General features: G+C 43.4%; 1 protein-coding gene across 1 annotated transcript in view; it reads left to right on the top strand.

Moving 5' to 3' along the window:
- The window catches only part of clasp2 (cytoplasmic linker associated protein 2), a 52,938-nt gene extending 38,882 nt beyond the window's left edge, over positions 1-14,056 (top strand). Inside the window, exons 25-45 of the mRNA XM_070921396.1 lie at positions 340-447; positions 745-807; positions 1,394-1,500; positions 1,652-1,675; positions 1,845-2,000; positions 2,637-2,728; positions 2,809-2,872; positions 3,577-3,636; positions 3,963-3,965; positions 4,443-4,606; positions 5,046-5,124; positions 7,174-7,317; positions 7,525-7,668; positions 7,852-7,958; positions 8,215-8,356; positions 10,382-10,577; positions 10,673-10,866; positions 10,961-11,089; positions 11,300-11,506; positions 11,779-11,895; positions 12,506-14,056. Of these exons, the coding sequence (XP_070777497.1) occupies positions 340-447; positions 745-807; positions 1,394-1,500; positions 1,652-1,675; positions 1,845-2,000; positions 2,637-2,728; positions 2,809-2,872; positions 3,577-3,636; positions 3,963-3,965; positions 4,443-4,606; positions 5,046-5,124; positions 7,174-7,317; positions 7,525-7,668; positions 7,852-7,958; positions 8,215-8,356; positions 10,382-10,577; positions 10,673-10,866; positions 10,961-11,089; positions 11,300-11,506; positions 11,779-11,895; positions 12,506-12,583 (2,378 nt within the window). The 3' untranslated portion in view covers positions 12,584-14,056. The remainder of the gene's footprint in view (positions 1-339; positions 448-744; positions 808-1,393; positions 1,501-1,651; positions 1,676-1,844; positions 2,001-2,636; positions 2,729-2,808; positions 2,873-3,576; positions 3,637-3,962; positions 3,966-4,442; positions 4,607-5,045; positions 5,125-7,173; positions 7,318-7,524; positions 7,669-7,851; positions 7,959-8,214; positions 8,357-10,381; positions 10,578-10,672; positions 10,867-10,960; positions 11,090-11,299; positions 11,507-11,778; positions 11,896-12,505) is intronic.
- Positions 14,057-16,098: the final 2,042 nt, after the last annotated feature.

Raw genomic sequence — 16,098 nt, 5'->3', positions numbered from 1 at the left:
AAGCAATTTAAAGACGTCCCATTGGGCTCTTTTGGGGAAATGTTGATGGGGTCTTGCTCTAAAATCACTAAAAAGAAGTGACTAAAATCGGTTGAGATGCCCCCTCAGGGCCTGTAGACCTGTGCTCATATTCTTTCTTGTTTCTGTCAGTTTGTCACTTTTGTCTGTTCTGTCTTATTTATGTCTTTATTCATGTACCTTCTCTCTTCTTTGTCACTGCTCATGTTTGTCTTCTTTGTCTTTTTGTTGTTGTCTTCTTCACGTCCCTTCCCCTTGTCCTTTGTGTCCTTACTACCACGTTTCTTCCCTCCGCTGCTCTACCTTTCCCTGCGGCGTTAGCTCGGGGCAGTCGTATCCCTCGGCCCAGTATGAGTCAGGGCTGCAGCAGAGAGGCCAGCAGGGAGAGCAGCCGGGACACCAGCCCCGTACGCTCCTTCACACCTCTTGGTGAGTAGCAGTAGTGGAAAGATACCCAGGAGGGATGAGTAAGGCATCAAGGGAGAAGAGAAACCTTTCTTTTCTTAAGTTAAACCAAAGAAACGTAGGCTTTTATTTTAATTCAGTATCTGATTTGAACTAAACTAAACTAAACTGCAATCACTTGCATGTTTTTCAGCCTTTCTTTCTACTGACACACTGTTCGGTCAGTGTTAGGGTTGGGTGTGTCTATCGTGTGTGTGTGTGTGTGTGTGTGTGCGTGTGAGTGAGTGTTAAACTCTATGTGTGTTTTAATCTTGGTTGCAGCAACGCGGAGCTACTCTCGCTCCACCGGAGCTCTCCACACCCCTGATACTTTTGGGGCTGCAGGTGAAGGCTGAGTACATCTATTTCTCCGTACCTCACCCACCCACCGCCTTAATTTTTGTTTGCTCCGTTTTCCTTTTGTTCTCTGTAGTGCCACGCATCTCCTATATTATTTGTCAGCCTGTTTCTTTTCTTGTCCATCAGCCTCCGTGTTTTTTTTTTTTACATTCTGCTCCAGGATGTCGAACCTTCCAGTGGAATCGCATGTTTCCGCCCATTCAGTTGCCAGTTGACAACCATTCTGCCAGTTTTATCAGTGCCCATTTGTTTTCTTTATTTAGCTCTGCAGGGACACCAACTCCTGTGTTTTCTGTCAATCATTCTTTCTCCCCCAGTGGCTCCTGCAATGTCACCTAACAAGTCATCCCATCAACTTACAGGGTCGGCTCATGGGAAATGTAGCGTGTGTGGGTTGAGTAAATGTCAGGGAATGGATGATGGAGAATGGTTCATCATCCATGGAGAAATGTGAGAGAGACGGCTTGATGACTGAAAGAAGGGGGTTTGTAATTTTAGGTCTCAAGTCTAAATTTCTCTCTCCTGCTATCCCTCTTCCTTCCACTCTTTCTATCTGTCTGATTTTCTACAGGATCAGGTTTTGGCATCAGTCAGTCCAGTCGTCTCTCTTCTTCAGTCAGTGCCATGAGGGTCCTCAACACGGGCTCCGACGTAGAAGAGGCTCTAGCAGATGCACTGGTATGAATATACTTCCCAACACATATACATAAAAAAAACACATAACAACTCTTTGCACATTTCAGTAAGCTGTCACCATGTGCAGCTCACACCTCCTGGAGTGTGTGTGTGTTAACTAACCCCTGGTTCTACCTCTGTTTAATGCTGTCAGCTGTTGGGAGACATGCGGTCCAAGGTCAGCTTCTTCTCCCGCCTCATACCTGTGTGTTGTGTGTGTTTAGCTGTGTTTGTGTTCTGTCTAGCTAGGTGTGTGAGGAGCATGTTTTCTGCCTGTGCCTTGTTTTGCTCTGTCTTCACTTTCAGTTTAATTTCATGTCCTTCCCATTGCTGTCCTTCACCTGCAGAAGAAGCCAGCACGGCGGCGGTACGAAAACTATGGCATGTACTCCGATGATGATGCTAACAGTGATGCATCCAGCGCCTGTTCAGAGAGGTCATACAGCTCCAGGAACGGAGGAGCCATCCCCACCTACATGAGACAGACAGAAGACGTAGCCGAGGTTAGTGGCAACAGCAGCACAGCAGAAAACTCTGTCAACCAGGTAGTCATTCGGCCAAGTGACAAGTATCAAAAAGACACTGTGCCAAACAGCAGTGCACATACAAAAACACCATTATGGTGCATCTTGTCTTTTATCCAGCCGTGTATGTCTAGCCTCCAATGGCATGCAGAAAATGCTCTACTGCAGTTCATACTGCTTATCATAAATCACTCTACATGTTACATATTGTAAGTACTGTTAAGTTCATTACATTTGAAAAACATCAGATTTGAAGCCTTGCATTTGCTCAGCCATGCACATATTTTAAATGAAGAAGTATACCGTGTATCTGCAGTAATCAGACTTTAAGTTCATGTCATCAGTGTAGACTTTTGAGGCCTTGATTGAGCTATAAACAAGTCTGGTTACAAGTGCCATAATGCAGGAATTTGATCACTGAGATTCATGCTGTCTTTGATACTGAGTTTCAGTTCGATTCCACACTTGTACTGACTTAATTGTTTCCTTCCCTTTAAATCTGAAATCTGAAAATGACTTCAGTATCAAGCTCAGTATATCTTACTATGATTTCTCCCCCCTATATAGAAGACTCAACATGCCTTTGTGTGTTTCTGTGTTTGTGGTTCTTGCCAGGTGCTGAACCGTTGTGCCAGTGCCAACTGGTCAGAGAGGAAGGAGGGGCTGTTGGGCCTACAGGCGCTGCTCAAGAACCAACGCACCCTCAGGTCAGCCAAAGAACAGTCGATTGTGTTTTCAAAGGATACTTTGATTGCTGATTTTCATCTAACTGTGTTTGTTTTTGCAGTCGGGTAGAGTTGAAGAGGCTGTGTGAAATCTTCACCAGAATGTTTGCAGACCCTCACAGTAAGGTATGATTGCATGCAGCGCAAGAGCTCACACAAAGATGCACAGCACCCATTTGTAATCATTTCAAATAGATTCATTATTCACCCACTTTGATTTTACTTTGGTTTCACATACTTTGTTTATCCCACCATCCTTCACTGTACCGGATTCTGCCAAAACAAAGACAAGGATCTTATTTGTTAAAACACATTTTAACAGTCACGGATATTAAATCTAATCTTTTAAATAAGTTGAGAGATAAAGACGGGATAAACACACGTGGATATGCACACTCAAACATAAACACAGGCATGCAGAGTGTGCGACAGACAGTTTTCTAACGGCATGCCACGCCTGAGTTTGCGTGTGACCTCACACTCTCCGCCGTCCTGTTGGATTGGTCTGTCACTTTTCAGTAGCCAATCCACCGGCTGTGCTCACTGCATCCACTGCCACTCCCTCTCTCTCCCCTCCCTCCCTGTAGTCTGCAACGACGACACTGACCGCACACACACACTCAGACGCACTTGAATACACGCACAAGTATTTGGGCTGCCAGCTCTTCTCTCCGACTAACCAGCTGCGGTTCGCCCTCTCTAACACAGCACTTTTCTTGCGGCGTTTTTTTCCCCCCCTTTTGAGTGCCCGTTGCCTCACACATGTCGTAAGGTGTGTGAGCCCCCTCCCCTTCCCCTCGTTTGACATTTGACGGTTTGATGAATTTCAGCGAGACTCCGGCAGGGTGTACGGCACGGCAGAATCCAGTATAAGCTCAGCCTCCTTCAAGGTACTGCATCTCACCATGGGTTCTGCCTTCATCTATCTATCCCACACCATTCCCACTTCTTCTTTGTCATCTCCTATGTTTTTCAACTTATCTTTCAGTTCTTTCCTGGTGTGCACAAAACATCACTTCACCTTTTTAAAGATGTTGTTGGTCTCATCTATTTGACTGTATTTCAATTTTGCAAATATTGGATTGAAAATGTGGATTGAAAGTCAAGATTGTGAGCGAACACTCAGTCGCTGAGTACATTCAGGTGTTCTCTGTCAGGATGCTAACAGATGTGTCTCTCTCTCCCCCATGCCACCCCTCTCTGGAACTCTCTGTAGAGAGTAAGTCTGGCCAATCAGTGTTAATGTGTTAATACATTGTGTTTGGATGAAAATCTGCTTCATTAATCTGATTGGATAACCATTTATCAGGGAAACAACATAATGATCACTCACTAACCTGGCATGTAGAGATGGTCACCACACAGTCTGATTGGTGTTTGCTAATTCTTATCAAATAATTAACTGTCTCATTGTGGTTGTCTTTGAATATTAATATTATTAATTTGGGTGATTTAAGTTTAACTGGTGATTGGGAATGAAGGTGGGCTGCTGCAATGATGAGTGAATAACCACTAACTTCACAATGGGAACTAATGCTACTCTTACATGAAACTTCTTCAGCATAACCATATCCTGGAAATAACATGTAAATGGTACAGGAGTGCTTGTATGCATGCTTGTGTGTATGAAATGTGAATTGTTGAGTGACTGAGTCCCTGTGTGACCCAAATTGTGCGTGTGTGTGTGTGTGTTTAGGTGTTCAGCATGTTCCTGGAGACGCTGGTAGATTTCATCCACGTCCATAAGGAGGATCTGCAGGACTGGTTGTTCGTCCTGCTCACACAGCTGCTGAAGAAGATGGGAGCTGACCTGCTGGGCTCCGTACAGGCCAAAGTTCAGAGAGCCCTGGATGTCACACGGTGGGTGTCACACTTACATGCAGACTGACGTTAGGGCATGAAAGTTGTGGACCCTACAGTAACATTAGTTTAAGTATGTAGTAAAATATTTGAGTATAGAAGTTCTCTCTTGACCTTTGGCAATAGTATGTGTAACAAAATGATTTAAAAGGTCAAAAGTCCACTCAAAGCTTTCAATCACATCTCAAGAAGACTGTGAGATGTTTGAAAGCTTAGAAAAGCCTGTTTTCTCTTAGATTATTTGTTATTTATACATATAAAATAATAGATACGCCTCTGAGGATCAGTGCTTCATTCTCTGTCTTGTGTTTTCACAAAACACAAATCATTGTCACCTGTCAAGACACCTGGCAAAGATCCTTTTACTCTTGAGACGTGTTTCTGTGTGCGCTGGAGGTTTAATGTGGATTTCTTTCTTTTTTTTCTTTTTCTCTGACAGAGAGTCTTTCCCCAATGACCTCCAGTTTACTATTCTCATGAGGTTCACTGTGGACCAGACACAGACGCCTAACCTCAAGGTAAATTACATGTTCATTTAATATGTGTGTGTGTGTGTGTGTGTGGGGGTGTGTTTATAAGAGAAAGAGAACTGAGTGTAAGGGGGGGTGGGAGGGAAGGATGGACATAAGGCTGGAGACTCAGGGACTTTGTAACCATGGTAACTGCTGTACTGATATGACCTCATGCCTGCCCATGCTGGCGCTGCCTCCCAAAACCCTGAATCCTGGGCTGTGATTGGATAGCGACTGATGTAGCCACTCCACTGGCTTTTTGCTGTGCTACAGTGTGGACACTCCCTCCAAGCTTTCCTCCTCTAACTCCTTATCCATCGTCTTGCCCCCCCCCTCTTTCTCTCTCACTAACCCTTCTGTTAGAGCAACTTCACCAGTATCACCTCCCCCACCCCTCCTTACCTTCCCCCCACTTGATCCCTCACTCCTCACTCTCCTTACCCCTTTAATTCTCTCTCACTCTGCCCGAAGTTTCACACACCCATGCTCACAACTTTTTCATCCCTTATCAGTCTGCCTCTTCCTCTGCCTTCCAACTAGGCTTGGGCAATGAAAGATATTATCAGCATCACAATTTCACTCTCTTGCCCCAAATATAAATTTCCTCAAGACTATTCTCGCCATTCATTTGACTTCACGCAGTAAGAAGTGGCCGCTTAAAGCGCAGGTGTGGAACGTGGACCTACTCTGTGGCCTGAAAAAACGCTTAATAATCCAAAAATATTGTTCTCAGACTTTGAGTTATCTGTTAGCTCATAGCATGACATCACAGGCTAGGGCAGGGCAACATGACAATATACACTGTGAGACAGTCGAAATATGTTTGTGGGTGATGTTGCGAATCAATAAGGACGGCTGCTTTATGGCATCTTGGATTTACAGGATTTTTTGCAAACGTAATGAAGTACCTGGATTTTTCTGATATATAATTTTGAAAACTAGCATTCCCCTTTTGGTTATTTTATCTATAAACAGTTTCTATATTGACTTCAAGATACTGCATGCAGAGATGACATGCTAGATCAACTCATGCACTTTCCTTGCAACCATGATAAAAGTGTAGACGTTATAAAGACATTATACAACGTTGAGCGTTTCGGCAGCGTAGCAGTCATAATGCATCTTATAAACCGCTGCATGAAGCTTCATAACCCACTGATTTATGTTGGTTAACTAGGCATCACAGAACTTTGCTGCCATCATGTGGCCTAAATTATTACAATGTTTATTTCTAGATTTTCAGAATAATAACAAATTTCAATATCGCCCAAGCCTACTTTCCCATCTTTTTACTCCTCTTAAACTCTCTCCTCCCTCACTCTTCCCTCCCTCCTCCCTTTCCTCTCTTGTCTCCCCCTGCCCTCCCCTGTCCCTGTCTCCCTTTCTTTCTCCGTTGATTGACGCGGTGCTTCTCCTCTCTCTCTCTGAAGCCTGTACGGAGCTCGTGTTGCGGGCGAGGGCGAGGCAGGGGAGGGTCCGGGGTAAAATTGTTCCCCCCCAGAGCGCGGCGCCACGCCTGCTCTCTAGACGAGCAGGCCGCAGCCTGGAGCCAGTCCTCCCAGGTCAGTGCGCTCCGGGGGGAGCAATTATGTGGCGCGCACGATGCTGCTAAGTGATTTGGAGGAAGTTCTGGTCCTTGAGGTGCATATGTAGAGAGACCGAGAAGGAGAAGGAGGAAAATCAGGGCAGGAGTCAGTTGTTGTGGCGTGTCGGAGTCTGCGGTGAATGTTTGCATTTATTGGTTCCTTTGTTTTGTCATTTGTCATCTCTTTTCTTTTTGATTGATCTCTTTTCCTACGTTATAAAGCATGACCATGAATGCACTTTGATCTTCTCTCACTGACTCATCCGATCATTTGTTTTCAGACCTGCAAGAGATCCACAATCGGCTGTGGTTGTACATGCTGACTGTGATTGCTGGTGGTCACTTTTTCATGTGTGCGTGTGTGTTTGAAGTTTTGTTATTATTGCGTTTGTGTTTTTGCAGGTGAATATTGGCCATGCTGTGTCTTTGTTGTCAATCAGTTTTTATAAGCGTGTGTTTTTGTATTGCAGGTGAAGGTGGCCATTCTGAAGTATATCGAGACGCTGACGTTGCAGATGGAAGCTCCAGACTTTGTGAACTCCAGTGAGACTCGGCTGGCCGTCTCCCGCATCATCACCTGGACGACTGAACCCAAGAGCTCTGACGTCAGAAAGGTACTGACGCACAAACCTGCAGTATGTTTTAAGATGAGCATACTGCATTAGTCAAAGGCCACCTCAAAACTTTATTCCCACAGTTAACTCTCATGTTATTGGAAAGGATTGCCGTCCTCTTTGATTCACTAAAACTCACAAACGCAGGAAAGACAGTGGAGATTCTTTCAGAAGACTTTCTAACTGAGAGTACTTTGTTTTTTACAGGCAGCCCAGTCGGTGCTAATCTCGTTGTTCCAGCTCAACACTCCAGAGTTCACCATGCTGCTGGCAGCTCTGCCCAAAACCTTTCAGGACGGAGCCACCAAGCTGCTTCAAAACCATCTGAAGAACACTGGCAATGTTGCACAGGTGAAACACACACACACACACACACACACACACACCAACTCTGTCAGTCCACATGAGGGTAGGGAGAGTTTCAGACACACATGGTGTGCTATAGTTGTCAATCATTATACTTTAACATTAATGGCATACTTCTCACCTCAACTTTTTATTCTTTTTTTTCTTTTTTTTTCGTTACTCCCTCAGGCACCAATGGGCAGCCCTCTGACGCGCCACACCCCCAGATCTCCAGCCAGCTGGTCCAGTCCGGTCACTTCTCCCACCAACACCTCCCAGAACACCCCCTCACCAAGGTAACACACACACCTCCACTTACCACAATTCATCAAAATGGAAAATCCATCTAACAATCGTTGACATATTAGGTGGAGACACAGTAACGCACAGTAACTGTTGAAATGAAACTTTACACACATGTAATACCATATGAAATCATACGTGGGGTATAACAATGCTGAGGGTGATATTTAGCGGGACAGTTTGATGACTCGCTTCAGCTGTAATCGTGCAGCCCTGGCTCAGTGTCCTTTTCATCTTGTTTGTGTGCAGTGCTTTTGACTACGACACAGAGAACATGAACTCTGAGGACATCTACAGCTCACTGAAAGGTGTCACTGAGGCGATCCAGAATTTCAGCGTCCGCAGCCAAGAGGACATGAATGATCCAGTCCAACGACGGGAGGGAGAGGAGGTCAGTAGAGCAGACGGATGGATGCAGTATGTGTTGATGCTAGTGTACATCAGTATGTGTTCAGGCTGATGTGGAACTGCTAGAGCTGTATCTGTACTTCTGTCTGTGAAGAAAAGGAGTTATTTTCTGTAATTGTCAGCTACATATTTGGTTTTAAGTGAGATGGTGACATTTTCTTACTCAGGCATGGTGACATGACTTTCAACGAGAACAAAAGTGAAACATTTACAGACGTTTGTGTGATGGATAGCAGCCACAATTTGCAAGTGTTGAAGAGTGGACTTAAAAATTACCAAGCTGCCAACTTTTGGGAATACCTTCATGAAACATCAGAAAATTTGTTTCACACTTCTATTTCTTGGTGTGTCATTGTAGTCAGACTACATTTTTTTATGAAAGAAATATTTTAAAAAAGGAGAGGTGTTGAGGAAAGCAGTTATGTTATTCTTCTTTTATTCTTCTTTTATTCTTCCTGACTGGATATGCATCGCACGCATGTGCAGGAGGCCGAGACATAATACGAGGGACCTGGGTGACGCAAGCAACATCATCCAGGATTCATAGAACCTTAGTTACATTCATAACTCTTCTAAATTCATTTTTTGTTTATTTAACAGAAATTACACAAGACCTTTACCACAGTAGTATAAAATTGTTATAAAAGTTTTGATTTAAATCATAAATATCTGATCAAAGAATATACAAACAAGATGTGACAAAGTATTCAGTGCTAACTTTTGATGCATTTGCTTCAGATATATTTCAGTTGGTACTGACGTTCAGTACTGAGCCATAGTCTTGTTTAGCCTTACAGCATGTTTTTCAAGACTTGCAAAGGCCTAAACACTCACACACTCGCACACACACACACACACACAGCTGCCTACATGTGATCTGTTCCAACTCTCCCCCCTGTAGCGTGGGAACTGAGAGGCATACATTAAGTGTTTATGGGACTGATGACTGTGAACATAACCCTTTACAGCCACTGATAAAATCATGTTTATTTTGTTATGATCTCGGCTGCTGAAACTCACACTGAGAGGGTTTTCTCAACAAGAACCTTCCCTTGTGCTTATCTAGATACTCTGCTTGTCCAAGTGTATGACTTTAGACGTCATGCCAGGTCTTATTGCAGTACCTCCCAACAACCCCGCCCCCCCTTTTAAGGGCATGGTGTACTCTAGTACAGAGGTGTGACCTCCTGACATTTTTTCCCATTAGCTGCATCTGAAACCTAACCTGCCCACATGTCATCAGCCTGCCACTCACAGCACATCTGACTCATCAAACCATCACTCAGATAGTGGCATTTAGTGGTTTGAGTGTAAATATACACAGAAACAAGAGCACCTTAAACCTCTTCACCCTGTTCCACTTCTCACGTGGTGGTTCACCAAGTCCCAACATTGGGTTGTTTTTATCACATGCTGTCACCAAAATGTTCCTAGTCAGGTAAATACTTGTACCTGCTAAAACATAATACGGCCCGGCATTTTAGGGTGTGTTCACACCTAACACGTTTAGTGCCCTTCAATGGAATTCTGGTGTGTTTGCTTGTTTGGTTTGGTTTGGTTTGTTTATTCTGGTGTGAAAGCTGTCATTTTAAAAAGGTTGGTCTTGGTCTGGTTCCAAGCAAACTCTGGTTCACTTTATTTTGTGTTGTGAAAGCAAAGCAGACCAACAACTGGATTCTGTGATAATAGATCTGAATTCAAAAGTTTAACTGTTATTAAATCCATCTGCTGATCGTGACCTATATGAATATGCAAGGTAACTTGGTGACTGTGGTGTGTATGCGCTGTTTTTCTCATGCAGGGATTTATCAGAAAGTGTAAAGGAGATAAAACAGTGATATGATGTGACGTTGTCCTACTTCGAGTATTTTCTGCAGTTCCTAATAAAAGTGGCAACTTCATGCTGTAATATTAATCAAGTAAATTCATATAACAGTGTTATGTTATTTTATTTGATCTGGATCAAATGAAGCAAGCCTCTGTAACAGTTGTTATTGCATCTCTGCAGGGGGACAGCGGGTCAGACTTCAGAGTGTCAGACTCGGTGGACGGAGGCCGCATGGCTCTGGACAACAAGACTTCCCTCCTCAACACCCCCTTGCTCTCCTCTAGCCCCCGAGGGGCCCGCGAGCATTTCTCTGACTCTCCCTTCAAACACAGTCGCAAAGACACCAGCATGGACGACTCTGAGCATCTCACTGATGGTACACAAACACATTCTGACAGGAAAACACACTGAACCACACAAAACAAATCATATGATAATTGTACCATGTTTTTGTCTATTGTCTCTTAACAGATAGCAGCCTGGACCAATCAGAGCTGGTGGCCGAGCTTCTGAAAGAGTTGTCCAATCACAATGAGCGCATTGAGGAGAGGAAGGCAGCGCTGTGCGAACTGCTGAAGCTGATCCGCGAAAACACCCTACAGGTGTGGGATGAACATTTCAAGACCATCCTGCTGCTGCTGCTCGAGACGATGGGTGACAGAGAGGTACACACACTCGCTTCATTTCTGTCATAACACTGTGCAAGCAGGCCAAGATGTATTCCTCTCCTTTAAACTGAAATCTTGGTAATTCTCCCAGCATGTGATCCGAACGCTGGCTCTGCGGGTGCTGAGGGAGATTCTCAGCAAGCAGCCCTGGAGGTTCAAAAACTACGCCGAGCTCACCATCATGAAAGCCCTGGAGTCTCACAAAGACCCCCACAAGGAGGTACATGTGCTCAAACACACAAATGAGTTCACTTAAAAATTGCTTTTATCATGAGAACTTCAGAGAGCATGAAGAGATGGTACAAAAGTTGTGTTTTAGTTTGATGGATGATCAAAACATTTTGTAGAATAAAAACATATATTACGTGTTATGTTATGATTTATTGTTTTATAGCTTCAGTACTGATCATGTTTTCGTGTGTTTCTGCAGGTGGTAAGAGCAGCAGAGGAGACAGCAGCCATGTTGGCACTGTCTATCAGTCCAGACCAGTGTGTCAAGGTGTTATGTCCCATCATCCAGTCAGCTGACTATCCCATCAACCTCGCAGCCATCAAGATGCAGACCAAAGTGGTGGAGAGGGTTCCCCGCGAGGGCCTGATGAGCCTGCTGCCTGAGATAGTGCCAGGACTCATACAGGTAACACACACAGATCATATATTTTACACCTTACTTCATTTTGATGCTGTAAATCACAATCTAGCACTATTAGAAGTATAATGTTGGCTGTTAATTATTTATTAAAAGTAACAAGAACTTTGTAAAGCTTGGCCATAAGTGGCTATTTTGTTATTTCTTTCATAAAGTCCTCACACACCATCCACACATTCCTACATGAATAGTTTCTCTGACTCCTTTGTTTTGAACAAAGCGTCCTGCAGGTTTGTAATCTGTTTTATCTGGTTGAACAGGGTTATGACAACTCAGAGAGCAGTGTGAGGAAAGCCTGTGTGTTCTGCTTGGTGGCCATTTACGCAGTGATCGGAGAGGACCTCAAACCGCACCTCAGCCAACTCTCCAGCAGCAAGGTAACCTGACCTATAAACATTTGAAACCTAATCACAAGCCAGTTGGCATAAAATGTGTAGTTTCTCATCTGTGTCATCAGGCAAGATCTTTGTGTCTTTACACAACAAGTTATGGCGTCTTAACAGGTTGAAATCTTGCATCTTATGACACTTTTGAACGGGTTAACTCAATCAAGAATGTGAGTAAACACTTTTCCTCGTGTTCTAGCGGGAGACCAGTGTGGCAATACCCCTTCTTTTTTCTTTTTCTTGTATTTTTATGCAATATCATAGCACTGTTTTACCATCCATCTATTCTTTGTCAACTAATATTTGAAGAAACTTTTTCTTTCTGCATTCAAACTACTATTATTAATAGATTAGACAGTAGAATGATAAAGAACATGCAAAAACCCTGAAAGACAGTGAAACACAAATTACTTATTAGAAATTAATAGATTTAGCAGAATCTCAGCTTGATGGTAAGATGCAATAACTTTGTATATAAAGATAAAGATCTTGCATGATAACACACTCGCTATAGATTTTCATCTCAGCAGACACCTTGTATTTAACCTCTAGAGGCACATACATTTACGTGTCTGTCCTCTGTCTGTTTTTCTGTCTGTAGCTGAAGCTGTTGAATCTGTACATCAAGCGTGCCCAGTCCGGCTCCAGCGGCAGCGAACCACCGTCTGAGGGCCTATAGGAGACACAGAGCCCTCCCACAGGGCAACCACAGAACTGCAACTCTGCCCACCAAACAAACATCTGTTCATGAGCTCACACCCACACAGACCGAGAACAAAACGCACACCCTAACACTCTTTCACAGGAGCAAACTGCTTACATCCACATGTACGCTTGCACTCACACACACACACACACACACACACACTGGTACACACAGCTCTTACATTTCCTGTCCCACTACAAGATGGGAGTTGTGGTGCAGAAGAGAGGATTGTTGTAGTTCTCCTGACCATCGCTGAGGATCCACTCTGATCTCAGACTGAACTGAACCCTTAACTTTGGATTAAACATAAACCGACACACACATTCAGTCACACACTCCACCCAGGTTTGACACTAACCACTCAAGGATGAAGATATGAAATGTCCGTCCTCTTCACCTCCTTTATATCCCCAACACGACAGTATCCCCTCTGATTAACATCTTGATGTCAACAGGAAGTGGTGCAACTGCACAGTTCTCATTTTTTGGGGGGGTAAGGTTCATAGTACAGGGCTGAGACGAACGAATGGTGCCGCCTTGTGTCTTTCTTGAGCAGCGAGTAACTGGGGCCGGGTAGACAGGAATGTAAATTTACATTGTGTCATAGTTTGGATTTATTTTACGCAATTGAGATTTTACTGAAGCGGTTTTTAATGTCTGGAGTTTTCTCTCACACACATACACATAAACACAAACTTTCTCTCTTTCAAAAAGGTGCTGATTAGCCTAAAAGGTACGACCAACCAACCAACCAAGCACTAACACAAGTCACAGTGGTTCATGCCTGCTCATAGCAAATACAGTACATAGGCAGATTCCAAAGTATAGGAGGTGTTGTGTGCTTGGCTATGCATGAGACTAAATTTAAAAAATAACTTTTTATTGGGGTCCTATTGACAGTCAGAATAGTGTGACTGGGGTTTTAAGTTAATGTGAACAATGTCCGCCCCTTTCAGAAAAACCTGTGGTGTCCTCCATTTCTCCCAGCTCATCTTGGATCAGTCCACTTCTAGGCAACATGGGGAGGAAGATGCGTGCCTGCTCCTTACTACATGAAGTATGACAGGACATGGCTTATTATCACATAGTGGATGTGTATCTATATATGATATTAAAATGGAATATCCAGTAACAGTGTCATTTAGGAGAGTCCCCGAGAGGGTGCACGAGCGGACCTGTGCCCATCCTTGTTTTTATTTTCTCTCTCTGTTGCGCGTGCCGTAGTCTCTCTCTCTCTCTCACTTACGTTTTCTCTGCTGAGAAATTTGTAGAAATGTATTATTTACAGCTCTGGAAAAAAAAACTGTCATGTCACCCTCCTCTCTTCTCCTCTTCATCGTGTCTTTCTTTCCCTTCCTCTTCTTGTAACATTCTAGTTTTCACTGTTGTGTTTCCTCCGTGCATTTACAAAGCTGTGCTTACAATAAAATAAAGAACTTGTACAGATCATGATAAGCCTTGCCTCTTCTGATTTTTGCTGTGAAAAGGATAAAGTGGATTGAAATGTTAATGACAGGAGGGATATATGGAGGGATATATGGAGGGATATATTAAACATGTTGGTCTTTACTTGTTGCAGTATTGTCTATCGATCAATAACTGTTTGTCTTTGTCTAACAGACCCAGGGCTGGTGGTTTCTTTTTGTCCCTGTGAAAATACTGAATACTTTTCCCTCTTTGGGCGTCTAAAAAAAACTTTAAATTAAACTCTGACAGAGACAAATTCCTCTTTGGTTAAACTGCTCATGACGCATGTCTTTAACCTGTGATGAGGGATCACAACTTTTTATTTTAATATTTTTATTATTAGATTACTAAGCAAGCCAGGATTGTTAATTAATGGGTAGAGCAGAGTAGCTGTGGCAGGAAAATGTGCACAACAAAGTGGACTAATCCAGATGTGTGTAAAATATAACATTTATGTCTTATGCAGCATAGCTATTTAAGAAACCGGTATTGAATTTCATCTGTGCATATGTTCTCTGGGCTGTAAATATAGGTGCAGCTGGAGAGGATTGCAGATACAGTACCAGACCCCTGGTCTCCCTGCAGTCACCTCCTAACTGCCAATTCCCTGCAGTTAATATACTGTCTGGCCTCTGAAAAGTTCCCTAATTTAGCAAAACCTTTCTATGACATCACAGTGGTGGGATGTAATAAAGTACATTTAAGATACTTGTACTTAACTCAAGTATATGCATTTATTTTATACCTCTACTACAGTACAATTCAGGGAGAAATATTAATACTATTGTATTAATACTTTGCAGACTAAATTTTACATGCAAAACATGATCAGATTAAAAAATACCCAACAGCATGTAAAGTACTTTAAAATTAACTTCAGCTGCAACAGAAAAAAGTGTCAGTAATAATAATTCAATGATATATATTTAATAATGTAATGTAATAAATAACACTGAAATGGGGCGTTCTGCATTCTTAGTACTTTAATTTTTGATACTTTGAGTACATTTTGCTGATAATACTTAAAGGCAAGTCAATTATTAGTTCACGTTTGCAAGTGATTCATGTGGACTTTTGGCCCATAATGTTTTATTTTTAAGAGTGACTATTGTGTGTTGACGTCTGTACCCTGAATTGTCTGAGAAGTCAGACAAGCGGACAGTAAATTAAGTCATGAGCCCCCCCCCGCCCCCCTCGGGGCCAAAATAGCGCGTGTACTCTGCTCGGAAAAACTTAACCACCCAGATACTTGACAGTGCGCCACGTCCAGGGTCCGACCGGTGGATAATTATTGACCAGGGAAGACGGCAAGTCTACAACCAACTCCTGTGGAGCAAACTCCTCGCCAATGCTGACATGAAATTAACGTGAGCTCCTGTTCGGACCTCCTCGGTACCGGGCCGAGTCGTGTTTATTTGCAGCAGGAGAGACTGTAGCGACAGGTGTTGTGAGGACACGATGTTGTTCTGGCAGCCCTACACTGAAAACTTCCGAGCACCCGTACAGAGACACGGCGGCAGCAGTTACACACGGTATGAACCTCATAAAACTAAAAGTGAAATGTTTGTTTAGTTTAGTTTATGGTCTCAGACATGTCAACAGGGTCTCTGAAACATGTTAATGAATAACTGTTTTGATTATTTCTTCCTTTCACTTTTGGACAAATGAGCTCTACCACTGTGTGCGTACTTGACGTATATTCCTGGGTTGTCTGCGTATATCTACAGTGTTACTACTACAAGTGTTCACCTTTGTTGACAGTTATGACTGTAGATGCATTATAGTTTCTGGGAGGTACAAGTACAGTACGACACAATGACGGAAGCTCGAAGGCCTCTGATTGGCTAACCACCCTGCGCTTGGCACAGAAGGTGGGCTCTGATTGGCTGATCGCAGTCCTGGCATCCTTCCTGAGGCTGGCGGTGGCAGCCCTGCAGGCTTCACCGACCGACAGTCTGTATGCTGAGGGAGCCATGTTGATGCTTGGTTTTGTGTCAACCGCTGCACTTTGGATGGTTAAA

The sequence above is a fragment of the Enoplosus armatus genome, chromosome 16 (genome assembly GCF_043641665.1).
Source record: "Enoplosus armatus isolate fEnoArm2 chromosome 16, fEnoArm2.hap1, whole genome shotgun sequence".
In the NCBI taxonomy this organism is placed as follows: Eukaryota; Metazoa; Chordata; class Actinopteri; order Centrarchiformes; family Enoplosidae; genus Enoplosus; species Enoplosus armatus.
This window is presented reverse-complemented; position numbering and strand designations above follow the sequence as displayed.